Here is a 23,837-nt window from a genome sequence, read left to right as displayed (position 1 = left end):
AATAGGCAAGTATCTATTAACTGGAACTGCAAAGCTGGAATTAAAGAAGGTAAAAACAGTGTAAAGAAAAAGCCTGTAGAACTGCAGTTATGTTTTGCTCTTTTATTTTTCTACATTACTTAAAACAATGTTTAATAGCACTGTATCTTATTTTTTACAACAAAATATTTTCATGTCTTCATTTCATGCTTCTAACTGAAAGCTTCATACAACAGTCACCAAATGTCAGCACCTAAATCTTCATAATATTGTCATTCTGTAGTGCAGTTTTTTCTTGTTTGAGACTATAGTTAGAGATCTTACTCTGTATTCAATCTTGTCTTATTTTTTTGTAAGTGCAAAATGTTTTTAAGGGGGGGATAAACATTTACAGTGTATTGGTAGCAAGGCCATGGTTCTAACATAAAGAGTTAACATTGGTGTTCATTCATTAACTAAAGAATCAAAAGTTTTACTTTTCTTGTACTTGGTTTCTGTTTGCACATGATAATATATGCTATATGAAATGGTCAGACTCAATTGTATCAAAAAAACCAAAACAATGATATTTTTATTTAGTGGTAGGTATTTGTTTCTTTAAGCTTGTTTTTGCAGGTGATAAACTGAACTACCTTATGATTTGGGTATATATTATAGACCTTTAAAAATGCAAACAATTCTAAACAATTTTTTAGGGTCAAAAATTCAGATATCCATTAAGCTTCTTAAAGAAATGGAAAAATGAAAGTAATAAAAATGCCCAACAATATATTTTAATGTAAGTAAATTCTTGAACATGGTATTTTTATACAAAGATATATTTTAATCGTAGACGCTGTTCTATTCCTCAGTCAAATATTATGACAAATACAGGACACAAAACCATTGTATTGCAATGATTAGAACACCACTTCTCAACCTTCTTTATAGAAAACCCCAACCCAAACACTAAAGAAAACCCACCCCAACAAAAAACCCCCCAAACCAAACACAAAAACCCAACGCCCCAAACTCCAGACATCTATATCCTCAGCTGGTGTAAAGCAGCACAGCATCTTTGAAGTCACACAAACACAGCTGGCTGCTGAGAATCCAGCCCTGGAGATGTAGAGCACGGCAGCAGTCTGATGTGAGACAGGTATAGCCACAGGAGTTCCAAAGCACTCCAGCAGAGCAGGTTCAGACAAGTGCATTTCAGTGCACCCAGCATATTTCAAATGCTGTGCTAGTTATGTGCATTCAATTTTTGATGACATTTTTCATAACAAGAACAGCAGAAACAACAGGAATTTTGAAAATAAAGATAGACTATTTAAATAGAGGATAAAAATCTTAACACTACTAGGTAGACATGTTAAATAAAAACTGTCTGTAGGTTTATAATAAATTACAAATAACCTTTGGGTTTGAGTCTGATGCAGTATTTAGAGAGAAGTGATATAATTCAACGCCTGGATCTGTAGAGCTACTGAAGTGCATTTCAAAGTACTGCAGTGATATGAAACTAAACCCTTTAACATAAATTATACAGTGCTCTGTGTAAAATTATAAATTGATAGTAAGTAATTATGTTGGATCATAGCCAGTGAAGTGTTGATAGACCAGGTAAATTGAATGTGTAGTTCGTTCCTTTTCTGTGGAAGCTAGTTAGCATATGTGGGGCATAATTTCATGCTGGCACTTGTTAATGGATGGGTAATAAATCATGCCACAGAACTCCTTAGAAACATGAAGAAAAGGAAACTGTAGTTCAATAAAAATGATAAAGTGCTTTAAATGATCATTTGTTGTGTACTACATTGTTTCTCATGTTGTGGTAGACATCAAAACCAACTCAGTGAAATATGGCAGTGCTGTTAAGTAAGTAAATCTGAGCCTGTTACTTACTGTAGTCAGTGTTTCCATGTATTTTCTGGTCTTGATGTTAGACTTAGTTTACTGTGAGGTCAGAGGAGAAGCTTATAGTACAGGCTGAAGTTGCACATACATAAAGATCACCATAAATATTTTCTATTTTGAAGTTTTCATTTGCAACAACATGGATGTAAGAAGAAGGAAGCAAAAAGAGCAAATTGGAAACAGTTCAAATCCAGTGTGTGTGGCCAGTGGCCCTGAAATATGCTGTTCAGTTTTGTAAGTCAGAAGAAGATTGCTGGAAATGTACAGAAATCTGAGAATTTATTCCAAGTTCATTGTGTGATAGCTGCTATAATATGGATGCTTCTTCCATGGCTTCGATCCACCTAGAAAGGGCAGAAAAGAAAAAGCAGTACATCTAAAACTATATACATTTTTAGAAAATATGTATTTTAAGAAAAATAAGTACTTTAAGAACATAAAGCTTGAAGAAGACTGTATTTTCCATCCTAGCTCTGATGAGGAACTACAGTTTTGTGATTAAAGCAGGGAGCTGAGTACTGGGACTCCTGCTTTCTAGTGCAATCTTAACCAGTAAATTATTGTAAAGTCTCAAAGACAGTTAACTGCTGTCTTAGAATAGGAAAGATGAAACCACTGAAGTATGTTTAAAAGCAACAAAACCTCCTATAAACACTCATTTCCTTTCCTGTGTGTCTTGAGGTGCTGGCATTTTTAATATAAATTTTGTGACTATTTTATTATGTGGAAGCAGTAGCATTAGAATTGAGAAAAATAAGCAATTATTTGTTGATGAGAAAACTAAGATTGAACATATAAATTGAACATATAAATCAGAGAAGCTTCTGTACAGTAATCACCTGTGACAGACTTCTAGACATGCCTCTTGAGACTCAGTCTCCTCTTTACCCATAGGAGGAGCAAATTCTCCTTCCTAAAGGAAATTAAAAGCACCAGGTAGATTTTTTAAGTCACTCAGGCCAGTCACATGTAATTTGGCTTAATCAACACTCTGAAAGTTGCTTGCTTCCTCTGTCATGAAGGCATTCTGAACTGAAGGAGAGGGGAAAGCCCTATATAAGCTTTTGGACCCGTGCACTGGCTAGTGTGGAAGTCAACCCCCATACCTCTGTGCTGAATTGTTATCCTCTGCTCGGAAGCTATAAAAGAGAGTCTGCTTGTGGTAGAGATGAAAAACTGCATCCGTGCTTCCATCCTCTTTTTCTGGGGCAATGGTGAAACCCAGCAAAGGCAAACTCTCTGTAGCCACTTTGTCCTGAAAAGCAAAGAAGTGAACCAAAATTTAGAGAGAAGGCTTGTAACAGTTTGAGGGCTCTTTCTGAAAACCAAATGATACAACCCTGCTGTGACAGAAATGCAAAAGCAGTAGTGTAAATGTTCTGCTGGACTCGTGGCTCTTACCTAAACAAGAGCAGTGCCTGTACCGCACATTTTTATCTAGTCTGAGTACTGAACTTGAACACCACCTCTGAAAATCCAGCTCTTCGTGATCATCCACATGGCCATGCAGGTCAAATTAGCCACAACACTGATGGCTGTCTTTGACATAACGGTCCAGGAGGCAAAGCAGAGATTATTGAGAGTATAGGACAGTCCAGCAGCAGTTCGGAAAGCCTGAGACTCTCTCCCAGTTATGTTTCTTTCAATAATTTTTTTGTACTGGGTGCAAATAGTTTTTTTGGTGCCTCATCATTTCCTTTCAAAGCACTGGTGACTTTTTCAGAAATCTGCTCTTTCTCAAACAGCACACTTGCTTTCCTAAAGGCTGGTTTGAAATTTCCTAGCTGGTAATGCAATTAATTGTTAATTTAGTCCCAAGAAACTTCCACAAATTTTGCTTGCTAGACATGGCTTTGCACAAGTCAAAGAAAACAATAAGCCTTAATTGAATTGCAGTTTAGCTGTTAGTGAAAGCTGCAGTTTTGATCACCGTATTGAGGCAGTGATTATATGTGTATGTTGGCTTTGCCTGTGCTTTTAGAACGTACATTGCAGACTGGGAATGCAAAGTGTAATTAGGCATTGTTGCTTTTTCCCTCTTGTTGAACCAGAAATGATCACTTTTAAGCTTAGGTGAGGTAAGGTAAATGTGTGGGATATGGAATTTGATTAGAATGGTCTGAACTGCTGGTCAAGTCACGAACCCTTCTGTGTCTCAATCTTCTCATCTGTTTAAAGGGGATAACGTTGCTTCATGCAACCATCACATGATGTTTGCAGAGTATTCTGAGAGCCTAAAGTACCAAGTATTGCTTTTACAAGTTTTTGCATTGTCCTTTTTTCAGCAAAATGAATTTTATGGTTTTGCTTATGAAACCTGTCCATTATAACCAAACTTTATATTACACTTGCTTCAAGTTTATTTGCATTGCAGCTATTATAAAATAAGAAAAGGGACTGGGAAAGGACAAAATACATAAAAATGATCTAGTTGATACCCGGCCTCCTTGGCTGTAAGGAGGAGCTTCCAGACCAACAGAGCTGGCATTATACTGACTTCTGCAGACTGTCTCCTCCCTTTACCTGTTGGTACTAGTAGGACAAGTATGTCTTACTTATACTTGCAAAACCACAAGATTCTCCTCCCCACCAGAAATGGATCATAGTGCTATCTATCTACAAAATATCTGGCAGTTATCAAGGTACACCAGCGAATGCTGAAGGATCTTGAAGTCTTTGGGTGTAAATATTTACACTAAGGTTCACTGTGGTTGACAGTTTATAATAGCATGAATAGCAAGAAGTCAGATAATGATCTGAAGTTCAAATAATGAAGGGCAGTGTCTGAGGGCTGCCAAGGTCCAGCTAGGGCTGTGGCTGAGCTCCCTGGGGATTCAGTCTGTTAGGACCAGGTCTCAGAAGGCAGATAGTTGTGAGAACTACCATTTCTACCTTTCCCATTTCCTGGTTCTGCCTGTAGGGAGTAAAGAAGGGATCTCAGATAAGAAAGTACTTCAAGTCAGATTGCACAGTACCTCATTTGCTATGTAGGTGTAGAGGACTTTGCCTTTGATAACAAACCAGCGTTTCTTCCAGTGTCTTTTGCCTCCCTTACATCTGCTGAGGTAACCACTGATGGTAGCTCCCTCTCCTGAGGCTGCCACCTGGAGCAAGGTAGGAGAAATCAGGATTTGTAACAGCAAAGGCTTTTCCACTCCTGAATATGCATGCTTGCATCACACCAGACAACTAGGTGAAACTGTAAGTAGACCATTAAAAGTATTGATACAGAAAAATTATAAGCATGGTGTTACGGTTCTTTTTAACTGTTTGAATATTTATAGTTAAATTTTGTTCTCAGTAACTCTAATGGGAAATATGCAGTTGAGTTATTATTCAGGTCAGTAAGCTTACAGTTGTGTTCTGAAAAGCCAAACTTGTCCCTTTTCCAAGGTCTGGGGTATTTTTGTATTTTAAAAGTGCATGCTTCCAAAAGTGAATTACAGTCTTGTGGCTGAACACTTTCAAGCCATGGGTATATTTAGGGCTTTGCTATGGTTTTATATTAATTTATATTAATCACTTAATGATGACTTGGTTTCATTTGTGTAATAATATTTCTGAGAAGAGTTGCCCCTCTCACAGAAATATTTTGAGATCTAAGTGCTTAATGTTCTTAAAAATCCAGATTTTGAGTAGCTGGAACTATACACATGCACACACACAGTGCAGTGTACATCATTAATTACAGCAGTAAACAGTATTGGATTTAGAAACAAAGAGCAGAGATTCAAAACCAGCTTTTGTAGCACTGACAGAAGAGAAAACTGAGCATTTATATAGCAGTGTTTTGCAGCAGAACAGAAATGTGCCAGGACATAGAGTAATGCTATTATGAGATAGTTCATGTTAATAAACATGTGCTGCCTCCATGTGGATAGAAAGGTGATGCTTTTCCCCTCGTGAGGTTTAAATTCTGCCTGCTGGCTCTTTCAATATTAAATTTGTGTGTTTGTGTTACATGGTTGTATCTCTGGCGCAGTTTCACAAACAAACCTCAAGAGATTCCAGTGTCTTGACTCTACAGTGAGTTCAGCAAGATGTTTGCACTCTCATTTCTTTATACAATGATAAATACCCGCAGGAAATGGAAGTACCTTGCTGTGCTCAAGTTCAATGGGCAGCTTAGCTACTTAGAATACATCAAATTGATTGGCACCTTGTTCCTGGCAAGAAAACTAATACAGCTTTAGAAATCATGGCCCTCTTGAAATTGGTGGGAATTTTGTTTACATTGGTAAGATCGTCCATGTCTATGATCTGCTCTGTTGTTCTGTCTAGTACCTTGAAGGTGGTTTAGTTTTTTTCAAGACTTCACAGGCTGATGAGCAAATTAAAGTATCATACTCTAACTGGGTTTCTCAGTGGGCTCAAGACACTTCTGTGGTATCTCCAGAGCTCAGAGTATTTTTGTATTTTAAACACTACTGTGAAAAACAAAAAAATAATTGCATGATGAAAGTAAACCAAGGCATGTGCTGAGCCTACTGCATACAGTATAAACATAGCTGCTGAAGTAAGAGCACAGAGTTTCCTCGAGTCTCCTGCCTTTCTCAGGCAGCTTGGTCCTACCTCCATGAGAGCTGAAGGGATCTTCTTCTGTTTCTTAAAAGATGAATAATGAATATTGTGGAAAACAGAGAAGGCACTACTTGAACACCTGGATGAAGTTGGAGGGAAGCTCATGCTTAGTGGCCGCTCTGCAAGATTAAGAAAATTCAGAAAGGGAAGGGGGAAATGGATGAGTTGATACATGTCAGGCTGTGTAAGAGACACACAATACACTAATGTAAATGACTAAGGAAAATGCAATGCCTCCTTCACACTCAGGTTTTATTTTAGCCTTTCTTTCAAATCACCTCTTTAAGTCTGATCAGTGGATTCCATAGCACCCTTTTTTAATAACCTACAGGTGCTTGAAAGAAGCCTGCAAGAAAGCTGACAAAGCACAGCACAGCTTGTTTTCTTGTTATTTAAAATGAGCATTAAGCAAATGGCTTTGACATCTTCTCTATGTTCTATAACATCTTTGCAGGATAGATTCACTAATGGGACATTCTTTCTGTATGAACCATTTTCTTTGAATTCTGCATGGGAGACAGTTCTTCTGGCTCTGAAAATCTCCATTAACTCCACTTGTCTGAGTTCACATCTTCATGATTCCACTTCTGGCAACACACATTATTTGAAAGCTCTTAGTAAAAGATAGCATTGTTTTAGCACAAGTCTGAAGTACTGCTTCTTGGACACAGAGTGGCTTGGAGATGCTTTTTTTGGCTGTTCTGACAGCACCTGTTCATGCGTTTGCTTGGCTAGTGTGAATTTCTTCAGTCAGAATGGAAAAACTAAACTTCATTTGTCCACACCTTTTTATTCTTGACAGTATAATATGCTTTTTATTAGAGATTGTCTACATGAGTAGTTGTACAAGAAAATTATGTCCTATTCCCTCTCTGTTCATATATTTGTAACCCCTCTCCCCCTTTTGTCTTTGATTTGAATTTGTATTTAAATCAGAAAAGAGACTTACATATTAGGATAATAATACAGTTCTAGATAGGCAGTAGCTCTTCTGCTTTGAATTTATGCTTTCATCTGTAACCAGATTAACTCCCTATGTAGAAAAGCTCTTAGTGACTCTGCACTTTACCCCGGCATTTCTTTTTGTAAAAGCTACAACATGGATGAGGACAGTGAAGAACCACAAAGCCATTGTTTTACTTTAATGGATAATTAATTAGAAATGACAGAATAAAACAGTTCAGTTAGAAGGAGCCTACCACAATCATCTAGTTCAACTGCCTGACCAATTCAAGGCTGCTCAAAAGTCAAATTGTGTTATTAAGAGCATTGTCCAAATGTCCTTTAAACACTGAGAAGCATAGGGCATTGACCACCTCTCTAGAAATCCTGTTCCAATGTTTGGCCACCGTCTGGGAAAAGAAAGGTTTCCTCATGTCAAGTCAGAACCTCCCCTGATGAAGCTTTGAACCATTCTCATGTGTCTTGTCACTGCATCACACGGAAAAGAGATCAGCACCACTGTCTCCACGACCCCTCCTCAGGAAGCTGCAGAGAGCAATATCACCCCTCAGCCTCCTTATCTCCAGAGGACACAAACCCACAGTTCTCAGTTGCTCCTCATAGGACATAGTTTTACCATTATTCTGGTTTATTAAAAAGGTCAGGGAAGCCCTCAGAGAACCTGGCTTAGAATCATAGAAGATTTGGGGTGGAATGGACCTTAAAGCTCATCTCATTCCAGCCCCTGCCATGGGCAGGGATACCTTCCACTATTCCGAGTTGCTCCAAGCCTTGTCCAGCCTGGTCTTGAACACTGCCAGGGATGGGGCAGCCACAGCTTCTCTGGGCAATCTGTGCCAGGGCCTCCCCACCCTCACAGGGAAGAATTTCTTTTGTATATCTAACCTAAATTTGCCCTCTTTCCATTTGAAAAAACAGTTTGCTAAACTTGGTTTTATGGCTTGCTAAACAGTTTCAGCTGCCATTAAAGCCTGGCTTTCCTGGAACCTCAATACACATGCCTCAAGCTTGAGGCATATTTAACAAAATACAACATAGTAGGCAAGTCCTAAAGCCTCCTCATCATACAGGAAGGAAATCAATTTGTCAGTTTTGCCAAGAATGAAAAAATCCTACCTCTTTTATTAAGTTCCACGTAGCAGCTATCACAGACTTTGGCTGCTTGATCTTTAAGGTACTTCATAGGGTACTTGTTTCTTGAACAATTTCGACATACAATCTGTTCCATCAAGAAGAGATGCATGTAAATATAATTTATATTTATAGATATGCACATACAAAACAAATCCCCTCAGCTTGCTGGGAGAGGAAGACGGATAGTGGACCAGACATGGTTCTCTCCTGAAACCGGCAGCCAGGGAAAGTCTGCTGACTGAAATATGATTGCTGTAGGCTTATACTGTTGTGAGCCAAGCAGAATTGAACACTGTATTTAGTTGTACACCACTGCTGTGTCCTTCTCCTCAGGAGTTTACACCTTCCCTAGTAGTGAATTGTAGAATAACACCTTTAAAATTACTTCTGTTTTCATAGCTTTGTTAGTAACATTATTTTCTTAAGCAAGCTTGCATGTTCCTGCAATCCCTGTGTGACTGATTTTCTCTGTGGAATTAGAAAAAAGATTAAGTAAATGGGGGGGGGGGGTTATACTAGCAAAAATCACTGGTAGTTTTATTAAAATTTTTTAAAAAATCAGGTTAAAAGACAGCCATGGTTTAAAACATGACTGCAGGTTTATGTATATAAGCGAATCTCTAGAGTCAGGAATAAAGGGACAAAACCAAAAAAACTTATAGATCCCCTTAGCTTTAGGGCAAAAGGCAACAGCTCTTCAATGGAGCAAAGAGGAAACTTTTCCTTTGGTCACTGACCAAACCATGCTCTACTGCCAAATTTCTTCACTTTTCTTGGAGGATAATTTTACCAGATGTTATTAGAGACAGGTCACGGAGTACATGTGTTACTGCTCTGGTCCAGAAGAGAGCCTGTATTTTTAGTGTATTGCTTCTTGTCTCAGAGCTAGCTATGTATCAGATATAATGGCTGCACCCAGCAATAATTATCTTGTCAGGCTTTAACCTGCCTTCAGGAACTCCTTTTACCCCTTAAGGCAAGGTTACTGTTGTTTCTTCTAGCGACATTAGGAACCTAATTACCTAATTTAGCAAAGCACTCACAGGTTCTGTGAGAAGTCAAATTCAGGTCTTGGATGTTGCTACAAATTTGCAGAAGTTACAGCAGTAGCAGCCAGCAGCCCAGAGGTGTGAATAAAGCCCCCCTAGAAGCTTGTACAGCTCTTACCTTCCCACAGGCATGGCAGTGATGTCTCCTCAAAGTGAGGGTAAAGTCACAGCCACAGTTCATGCACATCATGACATGGGACACAGGTACCAAAGTAGGAGGCCTCTCACCCAAGGGTATTCCAAGCCTTTCCCTTAGCTTAAAATCAAACAAGATTAAATGAAAAAGCATCTGCACTTTCAAAGTGCACTCAGTCAGCCCTGTTCCATCCCATACAATTCTCATCTCATTTCAATCTACCTTCTCCTGTTAAGATCCCCAAATTTCCACATTCTTAATGCACTTTTAAGTGACATACAGCTGCTTCAGCACTGAAAGATTAGTACATGGTGCTCTTAAAGCCAGAGTCACAACAAGTAAAAATCCATGCAAATCTATTTTTGGTGAGATCCTGACAGTCTTCCATGCCAGACAAGTATCTGATTATCTGCATATGAAAATTACAGGTAAGAAGATGAGTTAAACCCATCTTTTTGTAAGAAACTTTTGAAATAATATCCATAAAAAGTTCTACAGCTTTCAATCAAAAAAGTACCTGAGCTTTTTATGTCATTACACCTTGGGACAGTTCTGTGATGATGCAACAGAGAGTAAAGAAAACACAAAAACCAAAGATGAATTTACCCTCCCCTACTCCTACTCCAAATCTGATCCATGCTTTCCATGGCTGATATGAATATATGTAAGGAGCTTTAGAAAAATGCATTCACTTTTCCCAGTTCCTGGAATGCACTGCATCGCAGTATTGTTCAGGTGCCTTTGCTCAAGCCCAGGGAGCCATGGTCCACGTGGAACTGAACCCAATCTAATAAACTGTGCTGAAAAGCTATGTTACTTCAGGTTCAGCACCAAAGTATTAGGGGCCCTCCACTGTCAGTTCACAGCAGCTCAGCATTTGGCACAAATAGCACAAACTCTTGTGCTTTTGAAGGACTGTTTGTTAGGAAGGTTTCCTATGTGGAAATTAGACTTCTGCAGACAAATAGGATCTAAAGACAGACAAATGAAATTCCTCCAAATTTTCCTCATGTGCACATTCCAGTTTACATCAGAAGCAGAGCTGGAAAAGAAATTATTTTTTCATTTGTTGAAAAAGGATTTGGTTTAGATTGCTGTACTGACTAATTTCTATCTTTTTCTTGTTAAATATTTGAAAGTAGATTAGATACAGGCCAGAAAAAAAAATCCTGTTTTGGTTTTGAATTAATTTTTTACTTTCTGAGGTCTTAAAAAATTTCAAGTTTCATCACAAACTAGTTGAGGTTGGAAGGGATCTCTGAAGGTCATCTGGTCCACCCACTCTGCTCAGGCGCTACTGCTGTGTAGCACCTGTTGGCAAGGACTGTGTCCAGGTGTCCTTTGAACATTTCCAAGGATGGAGACTCCACAACCTCCCTGGGCAACCTGTGCCAGTGCTTGGTCGCCCTCAGAGTGAAAAAGTGTTTGCTGCAGTTTGAGGGAACCTCCTGTGTTTCAGTTTGTGGCCACTGCCTCTGGTCCTGTCACTGGGCAGCCCTGAGAAGAGCCTGGCTCTGTCTTCTTTGTACGCTGCAGGTACTTGTACACATAGAGGAGATCCTCCCTGAGCCTTCTCCAGGTTGAACAGTTCCAGCCTTCTCAGCCTTTCCTCATGGGAGAGATGCTCCAGTCCCTTATCATCATTTTTGTTGCCCTTTGTTGGGCTTTTCAGCATTTCCATGTATCATACTGAGGAGCCCAGCACTGGGCACAGCACTCCAGATGTGGCCTCACCAGCACTCTTTCTTATTTAGTAAAACTGAGGTTCTACATAAGCTAAAATAGCATTTTTACTTTTTATCAGATGCATTCTTTGCCTTCTTAACTGAGCGTAGTACAACTGAAAATAGGGAGGTAATAATATACATAATTGTGCTGGTACAATTGCAAAATTGCTAGTGGGGTTTGCACTGGCAGTTACTTTATTCTTTGTATGATATTAGTGTAACTAATGGATAATTTTGGTTTTTTTACATCTATAAAGTTTGCAGCTATTTTTAATTAATCAAAAATAGTTACTGGTTTGTCCTTCAGGACAAAATAATCTTCCTTCAGAAGAACTAAGCAAAGGCCACAGAGTATAGAGTGTGATTAACATTTCAGAGGTGGCCCATGAGCTGTGTTGAGTTTCATTGTTCAAGCTTGGCATACTGGTTTAAAAGAAAATAGAACATCTGGCTACTAGGAATTCTGAATTTTATAACCCTCCTTCCTTCCTCTCTCTCTTTCTCTCCCTCCTTCCCTTTTCAAGCATTGAAAGACTTGGCCTCCTTTTACCTCCACACTGCTGTGGAAAGTCGAAGTGTTGTGACCTTTGTAGTCATCTGGGATGTGTCTGCTGATGCAGTTGTACCAGTCATCCCTTTCTGAGCAAGAGCTGTGGAATGAAATACAACAGAGCAGTCAATGCCATGCACAGTAGGGACTGAAACAAGCTGGTCAGAGGAGAAAAGCTTTACTTTATGAATGTTTGCTTTCTTGCACTATTGCACTGAACTGACAGTTTTCTGACCAGGAACAAAATCAACTATTGAACATATTCAGCACAATGAGTAGTGTAGCTCCATGGTTAGGACTGTGACTTAGAAGGAACTAAATGCTCAGAAAATTTTTCAAAGTAGTCTCTGATTTTGCTGTAAGCTGCTCAATCCTAGATCAAACAGGACAATATGAATTGTCTCTTTTTGTCCTGTCTGCTCTAGCTTTTAGGCACTCTATTGCACGTAGCATTGGCATGGGTTGCTCAAGGTAAGTGTGTTTCTGCTCATCTCTATAGTGGGAAATGCAGAAGCCTGTCACCAATGGTACAGGTGTGAATGCTTTCATTTTCCTCTAGGTCCATCACAGATAACCTCCAGTCTCCTGGCAAGAGGCCAAGACAGCAATTTGGGAAGAAAGTTGTGCATTCCCTGTAGTTGCAGGTACACATGGAGGCCAGTAGTTCTCCAGATTGGCCCCTAGATGCCCCCTTTGCACAAGGCAAAGGAGTGAACTCTTTGCATTTCCCTGCCAGTCCAGCTATCCCCAAAAAGCCAAAGGGCTCTTAGTGCCTGTTCCTTCCCAGATGCATTCACTCTGTTACAGCCATGAGGTGTCCTGCTTGTGTTAGCTGGTTTTTCTGCTGTGACTTCAAACTATGTGCTTCCTGTCCATCTGAAACTCTGCACAGTTCTAGTGGTTTCTAGCCTCAGTCACCGGAGGGAATGTAACTCAGTGTGGTCTGCCTTCCCCAGATCATACCAGCCACTCACATTAAAGCTATCCACTAGACTTTGTTGTAAAATCTAGTAGTGGCATCATTGCCAGCTGCTGTTCAGCTGTGATTTCCTCACACCGCCCTCATGAAGACCACCAAACAAGATGTCTGAGAACAATTTGTGTTTTGTGGTCTTAAAAAAAAAAAGGGCACAAGGAGAGAGGGAGTGCCAGATTTTCTTTATGATCTTTGACTTGGCGTGCCTCTGCACCATGAGCATAAGCCCTTGTCTCAAAAACACCAGCCTCTGCAAAATTCAGCAAGCCTGGAGCAGAAACGCAGAGCTAGTCCATGTACTGCATATAGGCTAACCTCTGGAAGCCAAGGGGCTATGTCACAGGAGATCATCTCTGTCAAGACACCCACTACTAGTCATAGAATCATAGAATGGTTTGGCTTGGAAGTGACCTTAAAGATCATTGTGTTCCAAATGATCTGCCATGGGCAGACACACCTTCCACTAGACCATGTTGCTCAGAGCTCCATCCAGCCTGGCTTCATCCAGCCTAGTCACACTGTATTTCTACCAAAATTACTACCTGTCAAATTACACTTTCTAAGAAATCTGAAGATGTCTGTATCTTCCAGACGAATCATGTTCACAGCCAGGAGTCCTGGCTTAAACCTTTCTCTTGCTAATTCTGTCTTGGAAATTCTCTTCACTTGAGTATTAAGACATGATTAAAACAAAAAACAACCAAAAAACAAAGGAAACCATGGCCTATATAGTGATGTAAATTAAAGCCCCATTGGGAAAGACAGGTAAGAGGGACAGCCTACTATTAAAAGCCTCATATCCAACTGGCCCCTTTAACCTTTTCTCCACTCCATTAAACATCTCTAGGCAATAATTGTGGGTTATTAGCGACTACATGTGGGAATAACCCCATCTGCTGATAAGGTAAATTATGTCAATTGGCACTGGCCCATTCCTAATTAGGTATTTGACTGGTTGCTTGAAGGCTCAGAGGAATTTTTGCTGAACTTCTGAGGCTCAGAGAAGCTCAGCTGGTGATTCACTATTGCCACATTTGGTCCTTGTGGAATTTTTGGGATGTATCTTTTGTGCTGAGCTATCAGTTATCTATGTTGGCTTATATATTCTTCATTAAACAAATAGAGAGGGTCAAATTGTCACTGCAGTAGGGGACATCCACGGAACACAGAAATTGGACTGAGATGGGATTTTGTCGCAGTGCTACCACTATCACTCTAAATTAGCCTCTGAGGAGGTAACATTGCTTTCTCCTAGTGCTCTGGTATTTTATATGAGCACCACATGGTTATCCCTGTGTCCAAGAAGAATATTTTTGAAATGCAAATGAAGATATAAGAGCACTATAAGCCTTCTCCATAAAGGTGCTGTGCTCAGATCTGTTAGCAGCTCCCTGCAAACCAATAATATATTTCTTCAGGTGAACAAGATATTTTCAGCAGGAAGTGGAAATATTTTACAGTGCCATCTGCTCATATAACCACGCTGACTTCTGAGCTTTGGTCATCCTTAGTCTACTGCCTTTAGTCCTTGGTGCTCATGCTGTATTTCCTCAGTGCATTCACCTTGTCTCATACCAGTATAAAAGCATTGAGGCTTGTGCTGTGGTTGTTAACAAGTGGCCTTCAGTGCAGACTTGCAGCACCTTGCTGTGAGCAGTAAAATATACAGTCTTCAGGGACACTTAAAGCTTTCTGGTACACTTCTGCCTTTGGTGCTTTTTTTGTGAGTGTGGCAGGTCAAGAATGTTGTGCAGTGGGGTTAGGAGAGCATGCTGACCAACTGGTGTATCAGCTCTGCCAGCCAGTACAGAAAGAGAGAGGAAAAAATGTTTGGGGTGACTTCTGGCAGACCAGTCCCAGAATGAGCAGCACAAGGAAGGGAAAGGGAATCTGTCCCAGTCTCCATATGGCTGTTATCAGAAGGGCAACCTTAGTCTCAGGCCCTGGTCCTACCTACTACCAAATAAACATAGCTCATGGTGGCCTCACATGCTTTGTTTAGGCTAACTAAGCATGGACTTGATATGAGTACAAAAGGCAAAGAAACACCCTAACAATGCAAACAAAGTGTCCCAAGCTGCTCACTAGGGATGCCAGCTTAGTTGCTCTGGCTAATGGGGACGTACAGCAGTTATTTCCCCTCTGCAATACAGAAGAACTGTATACATCCTGCTTTTGTAATTGGCAGGTAACTCAAAATTACTGTGTGTATATTTTAAGGACTGTGATGAGTGCACAGGTCTAAGATAATCTCAGATATGGTTATGGTTATAAAAGGAAATGGACCAAAAGGCTTTGACAGATAGCTGAGCATGGCCCACAGATGGTAAGTGCTCTGGGAAGGATGAGAGTTCCAAATTCTGATTCTGAATAAGAAAATGCCCTCCCTGTCTTTTTCTTGCACTGTGTAATTTAGGAAGTCTGCTGTGTTTCCAGCCATTTTGTAGTTGGAGACTGGTGGTGGGAAAGTCAGTGTGTAAAAGCATTGAAGACCTTGTTATTTGGAAGACTTTTAATACCACTGCTAGTGTGCTATGTCTTTTGTAATAACTTACACATGGAAATCAAGCCAGCCACCTCTCTGCTATAGCTGTAAGTAAATTTGCAGGATAGTTTTGGGCTAGAAGCAGGAAAAATACTGATCAGAAGCTGACCTATAATCTCTTTCTGGCATTAGCGTGTAATCCCAGGACAGAGATCTTGACTCCCAGTCGCAGTCAGTACTAGCAGTACACAAATTCATTAGGGAAATTTCTTTTACTAGAAAAACCATGAGCTTGCCAGTAAGGTTTAATTCTGGCTTTGTCATTTAAGCACTATTAAATGCTTTTATATCTGTTGCATGGTATTACCTAATTACTATTTTCTCCAGAAGTTTTGCAGCCCCAATGGTATGAGGTAACAAGGGAACTTGTAAGAGGGAGATATAACATACTCTTAGTGTTGCAGGGAAAGCATGTGAAAGATAATGGAAAGTACTCAGGTTTCTTAGTAACAAACGTTCTTATCTTTCCTTTCACTTTAAGATGTTATCAAGACCCAACTTCTAATCTTTACTGAGTACATTAATTGAATTAGTTGTAGTTTATGAGCCTCACATTTATGACTGTTGATTATGTAATCAAGTACTCAGCCATTGTCTGTCACAATAGCAGATCGATACTGAGTTAAAAAAGAATGAGACGCCATTTCAGTCTTGGGTATTGGTTGGACTAATCTAGAGACACAGCTCTAGAATGTAACACCCTCTGCCATGGGAACAATACCTTGCTGACAGGGTTAGGCAGTGTTCATCATATTCAATCTTCAGGACGTTTTGGGCTTTTTCTGTCATTGAGCGACTGACCTAGAAACAAATGCCATGAACATGAATGTGGACATGAGTTAAACTGTCTATAACCAGTACACCATACAAGTCTCAATGCATACGGATCTATGATGTCCCAGCCATCTTTGTCATATTTCAATGCAAAGAGGTGGGCAGGTAGGGGTTTTTTGTTTGCTGTATTGCTGGTGTAATGAGGAACGCTCTCTATTTCAATTGGTGCTAAAGGAAAGAAATAATTTAATCCAGCCTATAAAGATAAGGATGAAGTATCTATTGGGGTTCAGTTTTAATGTGACAAGCTTAGGAGATGTTTAGTCTGACAAGTGTCAGAGCATTTTGGAAAAAGTTATGTCTATGCTTGTAATGAACAGAAATCTCTTTCTGACATGCAGACATTCTACAGCAAAGCACTTCAGTTCAGTGAATGCCTGTCTGCAGCAAGGTTCTTTAGGAGCAAAAAAACCCAACAAACTTAAAAGCTACAGCTCATCTAAAATCTTTTCCCTGCCATCTAGTGTATTAGTTGCCTGCTAATAGCAGCAGCCACTGAGGAGAAACATAGCTTCATGGTTTCATACATTTTTATTAACAAGCATCATTATGCTAGTGACTCAATGTTTCAAATATACCTCAACAAGTACCTGCTCTGCAACTCCTTTTCACTTAACGGTAGAATGTTTTGGCAATTCCTACACCAGATGGGATCCCTGAGTTAGTTTTAAGCTATCAGGTCCCTGGGGTTATCAGGCTCCCACCTTTTCACAATACCTTAAGTTTCCCCTGTTATTCCACTGGAATTAACGATTAGTAATTCTCATCTCGTCTGTTTTCTTGATCATCAGACACCTGGCTTGTAATTTCAAATTCTCTTTCACAGAAATGTAACTTGGCATATTAGCTATAGAACAGTTATGAAGGTTCTTGGCAGGAGGTATGGCTAGGTAAGAAGCAAAGACCCCTCCAGTCCAGTATTTCCTGTTGCACAGGTACTGGTGCCAATGGATGCTTAGGGAAAGAGTGTAAGGACAAGATGAATTGTGTCTGCAATGTATACATTTTTTGAAGAAGAGACTGTGTTTATATCACTGCACGAAATCGCTCCCAACACACCTTTTCCCCATAAAGTTGGCTAACTGCTTTTTTAACCCATTGATGCTTTTGATTATAACAGATAAAAGGCACATGAAAACCAGGCTTGTGTAAATTTTGAGTAGCAGGAGTTTAAAACCAGGCAGACTAAGCTCTAGTGAATATGTTGAAGGGAATGATCATGCATTGGCTGGAGATAGGAGAGGAATGGACAAAATGGGATAATAAATCTTTTCTGTTTCCAGTTTCATGATCAGATGGTAACTGTGATTTTGGCTTGTATTATTTATGCAGCCTGAATAAGGCTGTCATACTAAGTCATAGACTTACAGATTATCTTTTTATGTTTGTTTTATATTATTCTTCCTTCTGTCTCCTGTAAGAGGCAAGGGAATCCCCTGATAACAGGTCCATTCCCTCTTTCCCCTTGCTGGATATGAGACATAAACCAGCAAAGCACTAACAGCTCACTATAAAACTTTAATTCCAGCCTATAATACAGATGAGGCATTACCTTCATGCCTGACACAGCTAAGGTGTTTTTCAGTCGGTATTTGCCATCCTTCTGGGGATATGTGTACAGCAGAACATCATTCATCTATATGAAAAGAAAGACAAAATCAATAATTTGCAATATGGCTTGTAGGCCTGCCCATTACTCCTGAGGGGGATACCCAGAACAAGCAGTAACTTGGTGAACTGCTGAGACTGTTACTGAAGACAGCCCAAGCTACACAGCTTAGATCAAGACCTGCATTTACCATTTTTGACTGTTGCTAATGGCTAAGGAAGGAGAGAATCAGCTCTTTTTTATCCAGTATGGGTGAAACAACTACTTGTTTTAAAGGCAATGACATGTTCAAGTTGGGAAGGCAGCTTCTGCATTTACTACCTGGCAATACCAACTAACTGCCCCTTGTGAGGGAACTGAAGACCTTGATGATGTCTCCCCTCAGTCTCCTCCAGGCTGAACAGACCAAGTGACCTCAGCTGCAACTCTTATGGCTTTCCCTTAAGGCCCTTCACCATCTTTCTTGCCCTCCTTTGGATGCTCTCTAGGAGCTTAATATCTTTCTTATATTGCAGTCACCAAAACTGCTCCAATATTGGGCGAGGCCGCCCCAGGGCAGAGCAGAGCAGAACAATCCCCTCCCTGGCCCGGGGATGCTGGGCCTGATGCCCCCAGGACAGGGTTGGCCCTCCTGGCTGCCAGGGCACTGCTGACTCATGGCCAACTGGCCACCCACCAGGACCCCCAGGGCCCTTTCCTGGCACTGCTCTCCAGCCTCTCGTTCCCAGTCTGTCCATCTGGGATGGTTGCCTCATCCCAGGTGCAGAATCCGGCACTTCCCCTTGTTGAACTTCCTATGGTTGATGATTCCCAACCCCCTGATCTGTTGGGGTCTCTCTGCAGGGCCTCCCTGCCTTCAAGGGACTCAACAGCTCCTCCCAGTTTTGTATCATCTGCAAACTTGCTATTATCCCTTCCAGTCCTGCATCCAGATCATTGATGAAGATGTTGAAGAGCACAGGGCCTAAGATGGAGCCCTGCAGCACTTGGGCACTAAGCCTGAGCAAGTGAACTCCTAAGAGAGATTTTCAGGATTCTGACATAATCTGTTATGGGGTTTCTTGAACAGCAAATTCCATTTATTTTATGTATTGTAAAACTTATATATTTCTTCAAAAAGCAGCTTATTCTTTTATTACTGTTGATTAAGAACGACACTGTGGTGCATACTGTTGTCATGACAGCTCTGGTTAATATTCCAAGATTTTACTAAACATTAATGATGACTTTCCTTTATAATTGCCCATTGGAATTTTTTTCATCCTTCTGATTTAGTACACCAAAGTATGTAGCAGTGGGCTGTGACTTAGAGATCCCACAATCCACAACTTGACACAGTGAAATTATGACAAATATTTCAAAGCTTGTGAAGCAAGGCATATGTAATCATGAAGAAACATGGGTTTGCACTCGGTGCTGTCTCCTTTGCCACATCTACAGAAGAGACCAGAGTGGTGACCATATGATTGGTATGGACAGAACTATTGTCAGTACCAGTGGTTTCATGCATCCTCCTGCTTCACACTGCACACTATTCCCTGAAGCAGTGAGGACTGGGCCATAATAAAAGCTGATCTTGGGAGCCTCTCAGGAATCTGCAGTAGAAGAGATGGACTGCCAAAATCCTCAAGGGAGTTCCCACAAGTCTTTGGGCTTCAGACTCATTTCCTGTTTGCCAGAATACTTTTGAATAATTGAGATCCCTAGACTGCTCAGAGTTCGATATTGGAGGACATATTCTTATTCTGCATTGCTCCATACACACACACAGAGTCCCCCAAATAACAGTTGACAACACAGAGAAAGAAGGATACACATGTTCTTTAATTCCCTTTTTTTCTGTTACTACTTTTTTTATAACTCCCTCTGTTGTGACAGGTACCCAGTAACATCAGAGGTAAGTGCAAGTTTTCTAACCTACAGTATCCAAATTTATTGATCCAAACAAGTTTATGCCCTGCTGAACTGCTGGCATCCATAAGTAATGTACTTTCTGTCTAAAAGCTTCACCATGTGTTTGGTTTTTCTGAATGTTTTAAAGGCTAGTTCATTACGAACCCTGTGTTCTTCTACTCAAGTCTGAGTTAAACATAACCCAAGTGTCAGTGGAGCAGCCTGAATATGTGCTGGAGCTGCATTTTCCAAGCTCTGACTCCAAAGCCTCCTATACTCCAGCCCTGCCAGCTAGAGCATTTAAGAGTCTCCCATTTGATAGCAGCTTCCTGCATCCCACTTGCAACACAAGCAGCCTTTGTAGAGAAATTCTTAGTAGGGTGAGATAAGAGACAGTGTCTGAGTTGCAAAGTTGCCCATACTGTGCTGCACAGAGGCCCCAACATCCTTGTAAACAGAGACTGGACTCAGGAAACAGATGCACAGCAAAACTCACCAAACATCCTGCCAGGAAACACCAGACTCAACAATACCATCAGCCTGCACAAAACAGACAGCTCAACTGACCTTACACACACCATACAGCCGCAGAAACATAGGTCCATAAAAAGCCCTTAAATGTGTGTTCTACCTTCTCATGCCTATATGGGCTGTGCACAGACATACTCCTTATGGGTGGAGATATATTCAGAACACAAGCACGCACACCACCAAAACACATCCTGAAAGCACAGGCCAAGTAGGAGTCTGTCATGCACCCAATTTTTAAGGCATATTCTAGTTACGGCTTTAGTTTGGTGGACTCATCCTCTGGGATGAGTAGAGGTTAAATTCTCAAGGTTATCCTTCAGTGTGTACTCTTGCACTGAAATTCCCTCCAGGTCCTGGTCTTGATTTAGCTTTGGTCAGAGTAAGTTCACTACTAAGAACTTCAGAAAATGCTCTTCATCTAAAAATCTGTTTTGGATAGCTAAGGTATATACGCTTATTTCATCAAAGCTAAACCAAACGACACCTATACATGCTAGCTTCTGGTAATCTTTTTGAGTGGCAGCTGACATGTGAAGCATCAAAAACAAAGTCAATTCTGAAAGATTCGGTTTTTTATTAATACATAAACCTGAGTTTTGCCAGTGGCTTTGGAGGATTATGATATGGTCTTTACCAGATAAAGGCTTTAAATAAATATGAGTTTTAAGAGACAGTGTTTAGGAGATTATTCTAGTCTTGGGGTTTTGAAATGGGTTTTTCATCTACAGTGTCTCCAGGTATCAGAATCAAGACAGCATGTGGGTTGTGGGTTGGGGTAGATGCACTGGCAGAGGGAAGGATATTTTCATGCAGGCCTGGCCTGTTAGAAAAAGGTGTTGGCAGTGATGGTTGGTAGGGACTTACAATCGATGCAGTAAACGTGCTATATGCCAAGATGAAAATACAGTGATATAGCTATGCAGTAGTTATCTTTATGTATCCACAGGCTAAATAGTCCTTTAAGCAGTGCAGGAGTGGTAGTGGCATAGTGGTGGTGACACCACAGAAAATCCATAGCAAAACAGCAGTGACAAGCAGATAATGCAAAACCATTCCAGTGTTAACGCAAGAATTACTATATTCCACAGTGACTTTCCTGCAAATTCACCATACCTGGAATTGCTCTGCAACTTGAGGAGCATTCATGGTGGAGGAGACTGGAGTAAAAAAAAATCACTGAACCCAAAGGTAGATATTTGCCAATAGGTTTCAAAGATCCAATTATCCTCGCCCTGTCCAGACAGGAGATACAATACAGGAAGCCTGAAGTGATTGCAACTTTCGTGTGTTAGACCAGGAAAGAAGCCAGATTTATGTCTCTCTTGGTTCTTGAAAATGACCACTACGGTTATGATGGCAGTTACTAACACACTGGAAGACAAAAGGGTAACAACATCTTGGAATGTGGTCTCAGTTTTAGCCACAGCTCATAAATATTTTTGTAATACTAGCAAAGGCAAGTGTTCTAGAAAAGAGATCAGTAGGGATGTAATTATCATCTGTTCTGTAGTGGTCATCAGTAGATAGCAGTAGTGCTGAGAACGCTGTTTCTTAAGACCATCTCCTGGAGATTCTGGCATAGCCATTTCCCCTTGGCCACAGAAAAGTCATGATTTTGACATTTACTGTTGTTACTACAGTCCATCAGTGTTCATAGAATCACAGAATCAGAGAATCAACTGGGTTGGAAAAAACCTCCAAGATCATCAAGTCCAACCCTTGATCCAACACTGCTGTGGTTACTAGACCATGGCACTGATGCCACATCCAGTCTCATCTTAAAAACATCTGGGGACAGTGACTCCACCACCTCCCTGGGCAGCCCATTCCAATGCCTGAATACTCTCTCTGTAAAAAAGTTTTTCCTAATATTCAACCTAAACCTCCCCTGGCACAGCTTAAGACCGAGCCCTCTTGTCCTACTGCTGGTTGCCTGGGAGAAGAGACTGACGCCCACCTGGCTCCAACCTCCTTTCTGGTAGTTGTAGGGAGTGAGGAAGTGTCCCCTGAGCCTCCTCTTCTCCAGGCTGAACAACCCCAGCTCCCTCAGCCTCTCCTCATAGGACTTGTGCTCCAGTCCCTTCCCCATCCTCGTTGCTCTTCTCTGGACCTGCTCCAGCACCTCAATGTCCTTCCTGAGCTGAGGGCCCAGAGCTGGACACAGCACTCGAGGTGTGGCCTCACCAGCACTGAGTTCAGGGGCAGAATCACTTCCCTGCTCCTGCTGCCACACTGTTCCTGATCCAGGCCAGGATCCATTGGCCTTCTTGGCCACCTGGGCACACTCTGGCTCATGTTCAGCTTCCTGTCAATCCAAACTCCCACCTCCCTTTCTGCCTGGCTGCTCTCCAGCCGCTCTGTCCCAGCCCGTGGGGCTGCAGGGGGTTGTTGTGGCCAAAGGGCAGGACCCGGCCCTTGGCCTGGTTGAACCTCATCCCCTTGGAATCAGCCCATGGATCCAGCCTGTCCAGGTCCCTCTGCAGAGCCCTCCTGCCTTCCAGCTGGTCAGCACTCCCCCCCAGCTTGGTGTCATCTGCAAATTTGCTGATGGTACACTCAATCCCCTCATCCAGATCATCAGTAAAGATATTAAACAGAACTTGGCCCAACATTGATCTCTGGGGACACCACTAGTGACTGGATTCCAACTGGATGCAGCTCCGTTCCCCACCACTCTCTGTGCCCCACCATCCAGCCAGTTCCTGACCCAGCACAGAGTGCCCCTGTCCAAGCTGTGGGCTGCAGCTTTTCCAGGAGTATGCTGTGGGAGATGGTGTCAAAGGCCTTGCTGAAGTCCAGATAGACACACCCACAGCCTTCCCCTCATCCACCAGGCGGGTCACCTGGTCATAGAAGGAGATCAGGTTGGTCAGACAGGACCTGCCCTTCCTAAATGCGTGCTGGCTGGGTCTGATCCCTTGTCCATCCTGTAGCTGTTGTGTGACTGCACTTGGGATGATCCACTCCATAACCTTGCCAGGCACTGAGGTCAGGCTGACAGGCCTGGAGTTTCCTGGGTCCTCCTTGCAGCCCTTTTTGTGGATTGGTGTGACATTCGCCAACTTCCAATCATCTGGGCCCTCCCCAGTGAGCCAGGGCTGTTGGTAGATGATGGAGAGAGGCTTGGAGAGCTCTTCCACCAGCTCCCTCATCACCCTTGGATGGATCCCATCCAGTCTCATAGACTTGTGAGGATCCAAGTGGCTCAGTAGGTCGCTGTTTTCTCTTGGATTACAGGGAGGCTATTCGGCTTCCTGTCTCTGCCTACCAGCTCCAGAAGCCAGTTATCCTGACTCAGTTGATGTTGACTCGGTAACAGCACTGCAGCAATCTCATATTTGAAGATCTGGGTGAAATCCATGACATGAAAGTCTGAATTTTCACAGAAACCAATGAAACCATCAGAAAAGTGCAGTGCTAGCACTGTGTCC

The 23,837-nt window shown here is 41.5% G+C and overlaps 1 protein-coding gene across 2 annotated transcripts in view; it reads right to left on the bottom strand.

Moving 5' to 3' along the window:
- Positions 1-87: 87 nt before the first annotated feature.
- FGD5 (FYVE, RhoGEF and PH domain containing 5) overlaps positions 88-23,837 on the bottom strand; it is an 87,823-nt gene continuing 64,073 nt past the window's right edge. For both annotated transcript variants that reach the window (XM_017827094.1, XM_017827095.1), the window contains exons 13-21: positions 17,926-18,009; positions 16,261-16,340; positions 12,019-12,118; positions 9,724-9,861; positions 8,539-8,641; positions 6,451-6,578; positions 4,854-4,982; positions 2,985-3,133; positions 88-2,222 (exon numbers count right to left, since the gene is read on the bottom strand). In XM_017827094.1, coding sequence (XP_017682583.1) covers positions 2,186-2,222; positions 2,985-3,133; positions 4,854-4,982; positions 6,451-6,578; positions 8,539-8,641; positions 9,724-9,861; positions 12,019-12,118; positions 16,261-16,340; positions 17,926-18,009 — 948 coding nt within the window. In that variant the 3' untranslated portion in view covers positions 88-2,185. The remainder of the gene's footprint in view (positions 2,223-2,984; positions 3,134-4,853; positions 4,983-6,450; positions 6,579-8,538; positions 8,642-9,723; positions 9,862-12,018; positions 12,119-16,260; positions 16,341-17,925; positions 18,010-23,837) is intronic.

The sequence above is a fragment of the Lepidothrix coronata genome, unplaced genomic scaffold, assembly GCF_001604755.1.
Source record: "Lepidothrix coronata isolate B3197 unplaced genomic scaffold, Lepidothrix_coronata-1.0 Scaffold134, whole genome shotgun sequence".
NCBI classification, from domain to species: Eukaryota; Metazoa; Chordata; class Aves; order Passeriformes; family Pipridae; genus Lepidothrix; species Lepidothrix coronata.
The sequence above is the reverse complement of the archived record's forward strand: the minus strand, read 5'-3'. Positions and strand labels throughout refer to the sequence as shown.